Below are 6,712 nucleotides of genomic sequence, written 5' to 3'. Positions count from 1 at the left end.
GGAGTCATTGATCTCAAATGTCATCTTTCAAGCCCAGGACAACCTATACATCATCCACAAAAGAGATACGACGATAAAAAGAATTAAGTAAGTTAAACAAAACCATTTTAACAAAATGCCGCCACCGTGGCCTTGCAAGACAAAAGAAAAGGTAGAGAAACCGCTGTAAATACTGATTTCGAAATGAGTTCAACTTCCTGGAGAACCGTTTTCTTCCTGATAAACACACTAAAGCATCTTTAAAGGATTGTTAGGTATGCTGTCATACCGCAACAGCCGTCCTCCTGTTACTCATAAAGCTCCATCGACTCTTCTTCGGCACCTTAGTTCCCCTTTCTTCCCCCTCCTCCTTGGAAATCTTCTTTGGCCGTTTCCCCAACTTCCCAGTTGCCTGGTGCTGCGGAAGCGTCACCAATTGCTGGGGAATCGCCAAGCTCGCTTCGTCAAACGAGGTGGGTAGAGCGCTAACAGCGACGGACGACCGTTCCTTTTGGCTGGAGTACGTCCTGTACGGGGTTTTACTGTTGTCGCTGATGTTGGAGACGATGTTGGATTGCATCGGTTCCAGCTCGGCGGTAGTGTTTGCTGTGTGAACCGTTGAGACGGCGGTGCCAATGGGGGAAGTAACGGCGCCGGTGCCGGTGGAGGATTGAAAGCTGTTGTCTTCTGAGAAGTCTGGGCCATCTTCTTCTACCACCACGGATGGTGCGATGGGGTGCGAATTCTTGTGCGAAGAGGAAGCTGTGGGAAGGGCGAGGGTTCCGCCGAATTGCATGGGAGGGATTGCTGGAACGGGTGGGATGCCGGCGGCACTCAGTGAAGCGCTGCTGCTGGTTAAACCTCCTCCTACTTTGGTCGGACTACTCTTTGGGGATGACTGACTGGGCGATGAGGAATGTCCGGCTTGTTTGTATGATGAGTTTGACACATTTCGGGCATGACCGGGATGGAGACGGTGAACAGAGTCGGTGTCGCTTGTCCGCCGGCTGGGTAGTCCCGCGAGCGGACTTGAGGTTGTCACTGCGCTGGTAAATTTCCTCACGGGCGTGATCTCCAAATCGTCTTCTGAGCTGCTGGAGTTGCTGGAGCTCTGGACGGGGGAATTCGAGCTGTCCCTGGTTCGAGGGGCAGAGCCAGATCCTCCTTCAAAGTGAATTCGTCCACCAGTTGCTGCAAGCCTGCTTGAAGACCAGCTGGCACGGCCGGAGTCGAGCTTGGGACGCCGAAGTTCCTTTTCTTTTCCCTTTATCGATGTTCCACTGCTGGCAGCTCCAGCCATATCGATCGAGAGATAGCTGACTTCACCGCCATGATGGCTCCACCCCGGGACCGAGCCGTGGTAGCTGTATGCTCGGGGAATTGGAGGGACGGGTGTGGCGTAGCCGCTGGGGTTGTTATATGAAACGTGCGTGAGGCTGCTGTTGGCGCGCGTAAAGACACCGGCGTGGACTGGAGTTGAGAGTCCGCTCGGCATACCCATGCCGTTTGCTGTCATGACACTCCTCCTTCGGTTCTCCTCCATGATTCTGAGTCGATCGGCCTCCTTCCAGCCCGTTGGACCACCCATGAGAGCATCGAGGGCGGCATGCCTGGGTATGTGTTTGTATGGGACCTTGGCCTCTGCCTTGTCCTTTTGGGCATTCTTTGCGTTCTGTTCCTTTGCTGCTTGCCGGCTTCGTTTGATTAAAGAGAAGACCGACATTGTGGGCCGTCAGGTGTCTAAGAGGCACCTGAGACAACGTATATGAAGTGTTGCCGAACAGATCCCCCAAGATGTAGGTGGGATTGGTAGCGAGCAGATGGGGAAGTGCCTTCGCTTATCTGGTTGGTCGGATGAACGGGCCGAAAATAAGTCAAGGTAATGTCGAGGTCCCAAGGATAGATGTATTGTGAAGACGAAACTGGGCGAGAATTATTGATCAACCACCAGAGATAGAGAAAGGCGGGTTGAGTGGGAGGTTATATAGGTAATCCACCTGCTGGTTCGGCTCTGCAAAGAAATGGAGGAAAGAAAAGTGAGGTGACCCCGGGAAACTACCTAGAGAAGCCATTACAGGGGTGGTACACTTCCATCAATGCGGAAAACATTGGCTGTCATCTCAGAGGTCAAAGGCCTTACCCAACATGGAGTTCTCCCCATCAGCTACAGCTCAGACCGGTCAAGAAGCCGAAAACAGATAGCACCGCTGCAGTGACCTGGGCATATTCCACGTCCGAGCAGCCAGGCATCTGGCTGGTTTCCCCCATGGGAAGCACCGTGGCCGATGAGTACCTTGTACATGCCCGGTACGACTGCGATGACTGGGCATTGGGAATGGACAAACGAAAGAAGCAGAAGGAGAAGCACGAAGCGAGAAGCTGCAGCAAAGGAGCAACAACACAGCAACGACGACGCCGTCAGCCACGCGGTGGGGGGGGGGGGGGGGCACCACTCATCACTTGAGTCCCATCTCCCGCTCCCGGAAGAGTACGCCAACGCATCCAACGAGTTCCTGGGACTGGAATCTGTGGAAGAGAAGCCGCATTTTCCTCGCTGCACGCCTGGCGGGGTTGGTTGCGTTGCTATCGGATGAAAAAAGCGGACACAGATGGTTGGTGTGAGTGAAGCTGTACGTAAGAGTAGAAGTTGTACATAACCTCAACAAAAGGATGATAGGGTAGAGGTACCTCTACCTTTACATACCAAGTTGGTCCAGCCGCCGGCGGTCCTTCGTGAACCCCTGTCCGCATGGGTAGAGGTACGTACCGTGTTTCTCCCTTGCCTGACACTAAAACTAGAGGCGTTTCCAGCTCGCTGGGTCCATTCAAAAAGGCAACCATGCCGAGGGTCTAAGTCTCTTCGGGGCAGGCCCTACAGGTAAGGATGGCTTTAGGGCTAGGTAGGTAGGCTTGTCTAAGTTTTGTTTAAAGAGGCCTACCAAACCTCGATACCTTATCCACCATAACACACCGAAAAGGAACCTTGTACCCTATGTATCATCAACACGTGGGTTTATCTATCTATCTTCTGTTACACGCAGCAGTTTAGAATGTCGGTTACAATATGTACCTAGGTGTGTTAGTGTAGTTAGCACTTGATAGGCTTCTTGGCGTCAGGTAAGATTCTGGTTTTCTGGATACCGTCAGCAACAACACAGTCTGTGTCGGCAAAGTTCTTCCGGTCCAACCAAACAACAAAGGGTTGGCTTGTTAATTTCCTGAAGCATCAAACCTTTTCACAACTTGCAAAACTCCTTCGCAGTCAATGTCGAGCAGATAACCTCAAATTGCAATCGACAGAGCCCATTCCTTCTTTTCCTTGTTATTACCCAGTTACACGAGGTTGGTTGTGAGCGGCTTATCAACCGCCCACTCATTCCCCCCGACTCATCTACAGACCGCACCGTCAAGAAAGAGTAAGCTGCGAGATTGTTGCGGTTTGTACCTCTCTGAGTCCAACGCAGAGCTAGAAAAAGCAAAGAAGCAGAACGCCGCATATTATAATGGACGCGGACAAAGTGCTGGGGGCGGGGGGGTAATGAGAGAACTTTTGTTGTCCCCCATCCCTTCTCGTATTTACAACGGTTGGTCAAGCACACAACGCATGCCGTACCGGTACCTACGCCCCTTGACTTTGCAGTATGTGTACATACCGCCGCTTAGGACGGCGGCGCAATATGAACGACGGTCTGCTGCCTGTGAGCGAGGATGGACCAGATGCACGTACTGCACATCTAAGCAAGGAAGTAACCTTGGTCATAACCATCTCCGAGTTATAGGCCATGGGTTTTGGGGTTCCACTGGGCCATTCACAGCGTGCAAAATTCCATACGAGCCCTGACGCCATGTCAGCCGCAGAGCAGCCAGAAGGATGTTGTTGCTCAACAGCGTCTGTTGTAAAGGTTAGGCATGGCATCGTGCGATTGAGGAACTGACAGGGTCCCCTTTTTACCACACAGACCGTGGACAACTCAGACCACACCCTCAGGAATTTCTTGTACGACGAGAACACAAAAAGGTGAGAGGAGCCCCAAGGAGTCATTGGTTCTCCTTCGAAGCCTTCCCGAGACACAAGTGTCCCCTCTTGGCAGGGCATGAAGAACTCAAGTTCATTACCCGGGTGTTTGTGCCTTGTGCCTGAGCGTACCCGTGAGGGCTTATGAGGAAGCCTCGTCGTATTCTTCTTCTTGTTCCCCCTCCAGCCGCACTTGATAGGCGGGGCGCCAAAGGAAACTTGCTTCCTTTATCACTAGCCATGATGCGTGTAATTTCCATCCTCATCGAAGGTTCCTATCAGTGCAGGTAATCAGTGACCCCTCCTTAAAGGGAACCCCCAACTGGTTGTACCACCGTAGCAGGCCATATATCAAACTTATCACCACCCACCTTGTACATGGCGATGCGGCCCCGATGCGACGATGCTGTAGAAATCCAGATCGTGGTATTCAGCATCGATAGCAAACTACCGGTCTGCCAACAGCGCAGCACGCATAAGCCATTCCCAGAACGCTGGAGTGCGACTATTGATGTGGGTGAAGGCTACTTTATCGGTCGGTCAGCGCGAGTGAATGACTGCAGAAAGCATCTTTTCCTTGCCTGCCTCACCCTCTGTGGTTGGCTTTGGTTGGCTTGTTCTGAGCGCCCTATTCCGAATCTGGCAGCACCATAAGTCAATAGTGGCAGCCGCCTTCGTCTTCCAGCTTTCAGCATATGTACATCGCTCTTTGCGAAATGGACATGCATGACCGTGGCTTGCGTGGGACCCGATCGGTGATGGTGTAAGTATCCAGAGCAGAGCACTTTACCATACACGTGGGCTGAATTTTTCTGCTCAGCTCCTCTGCTAGTATTGCAGTGATGGTGCCGTCGGATTGTCATGACTAAATAATGAGTACAAGGCAATCTATTCCCAAACGGACGCACGAATGCAATGGCGGAATTGATGAGTGATCGAATGCCGCAATGCCTTTCAACCGGACTTGACCTTTACTGCACATCTTATCGGCCCGGAGGGGCATACCATACGAGTTCTGAGGTTGATATAAGTAGGTAGATATCATATCGGAGCGGCTTATAGCTGACGTCGTTATCCGCCCGCCGCCCCTGGCAGCCCAACCTCACTCAATACGACGACATGGACTAAAATAGAACCCACAATACCAGGCTCTCGAATGTCACTTACCACCTCCCTAACAGGTCATCTCAGGCGTAAAGCAAGCAAGAGTTTTGGGCGGCTTTATAACCATACTCTCCGAAACCTTAACTACCTTGAGGCATTGTGTTTGATCAAAAGGGGAAAGGCTTGCTATGGAGGCTTACTTACTTTACCCTAGATGAATGACATCTTGCTCGTTTATACCACTCCTGACAGTCTTCGAAAGCCGCCGGCTATTGAGAATCTTATCGTCCGATACAGGTCAGCTTGGTGGCCAGACAAGGGCATGCTCCAATATCTTCATCGGACGAAGATGATCTGCCAAATGTCTGGGACGGAGAGACGCTTGCTCGACAAGAATAAAATTCCCCTCCCGAATCATACATCCGATTTGCTTTGGCACGTCAAAGCGCAGACTATAGCCACACCGCACATCGATTGTGGGCTTGCTTGTCCAAATTTACCACATGTAAATGTGTATTGAGTTTCAGTCAGCTAGGAGGATATGTCGGCGATACCATCAATGCCCAATTCGACATTGTTCCTTGCTGCTTGCAGCCTCGAACAGGCAAATGCGAGATAAGCATGGCTATTCGGACAGGATGCGATTGGCCGGGATACAAGCCTGACGGGTTCCTGGCGTAACCGCAGTACCGGCATACGCACACATATTTAGCCTCCTGCAGCCTGTTTCTCGATCACATCGCGGCGCATATTTTGCTGTCACCCGAAGCTGGCAGTCAATCGCGAATCTCGAGCCTAGAAGAGGCAGCTTGCCGGTGCTGTGCCGATGCTGTTAATCTCGGGTGATGTATTGATGATCCTGCTAATGCCTTTTCATAGGTCAGGGCCACCGTGGCAGGAGTATTATCTTCGTATTGCAAAGCCAATCGGTTTCGGTGCAGCCCATGACATCGAGAAAATTAGGCGTCGGGGCTTGAAATTCGGATACGGCATGACCAAGACCAAGGCCCGTCACGATAGTAGCGCTCGCCACGATACGGTATGTTCCTGCTCTGTCTCAAGAGTTTTCCATGGCTAAAATACGGCCTCCCGAACCTGGTGTGTATCACCTTGTTAGCAGTAGAACACGACGTGGGAGGAGAAGAAGAAGAAGAAAAGAAGGACAAAACTCCCAAGCCGTATAAAGCCATGGCCAGGCCTGTCTCAGAAGATCAGCAGCCCAGCCGCTGCCATCATCCGACGGGTGCTGCATCGCCTTGTGATTGTCGAAGATGTGATTTCTATCACCATTGAGTCTGTCTCAGAGGAGCAGAAAGCTGGCGTGGGGGTTTGAAGGACAGATGATAGCTCTTGTTGCAGATGGTCCGCTACGTTCCTTGTCCAAGGTGACAGGTGTCGATGGCGTTACCTGCGGCAATCTCGGGCTACATGAATTAACGCGCAACGGAAAGCCAGAACATGCTTCGCTTGTAGCATCAGCCCTCGATGTATCATGCCTCTAGACCACAACGTCTTGAATTTAGAGACACGAAGTGTACCGTTGCCTTTTGAGTGGGTGACATAAAGTTATGTCCCGCCACCCGAGGACCCTCCAGATATCGTGCGGAACAAACC

At 51.7% G+C, this 6,712-nt stretch overlaps 3 protein-coding genes across 3 annotated transcripts; 2 read left to right on the top strand and 1 right to left on the bottom strand.

The window, feature by feature from the left end:
- Window positions 1–258: 258 nt before the first annotated feature.
- Window positions 259–1,895, bottom strand: NEUTE1DRAFT_128623 (uncharacterized protein; the record flags this gene model as incomplete). Its single annotated transcript, XM_009851132.1, has 1 exon — window positions 259–1,895. The coding sequence occupies one exon, from the start codon at window positions 1,700–1,702 to the stop codon at window positions 263–265; it is 1,440 nt and encodes a 479-aa protein (XP_009849434.1).
- Window positions 1,896–2,687: 792 nt separating this feature from the next.
- NEUTE1DRAFT_39662 (uncharacterized protein) lies at window positions 2,688–3,879 on the top strand (the record flags this gene model as incomplete). Its single annotated transcript, XM_009850506.1, has 3 exons — window positions 2,688–2,732; window positions 3,068–3,096; window positions 3,759–3,879. Coding segments are annotated over 3 exons (195 nt in total), but the record flags the coding sequence as incomplete, so codon positions are not given.
- A 1,840-nt stretch (window positions 3,880–5,719) lies between these two features.
- On the top strand, window positions 5,720–6,431 carry NEUTE1DRAFT_108705 (uncharacterized protein; the record flags this gene model as incomplete). Its single annotated transcript, XM_009851131.1, has 3 exons — window positions 5,720–5,775; window positions 5,978–6,137; window positions 6,222–6,431. 3 exons carry the CDS (start codon window positions 5,720–5,722, stop codon window positions 6,429–6,431), a joined length of 426 nt encoding a protein of 141 aa, XP_009849433.1.
- Between the last annotated feature and the right edge of the window lie 281 nt (window positions 6,432–6,712).

Source organism: Neurospora tetrasperma, assembly GCF_000213175.1.
Source record: "Neurospora tetrasperma FGSC 2508 unplaced genomic scaffold NEUTE1scaffold_2, whole genome shotgun sequence".
In the NCBI taxonomy this organism is placed as follows: Eukaryota; Fungi; Ascomycota; class Sordariomycetes; order Sordariales; family Sordariaceae; genus Neurospora; species Neurospora tetrasperma.
The sequence above is the reverse complement of the archived record's forward strand: the minus strand, read 5'-3'. Positions and strand labels throughout refer to the sequence as shown.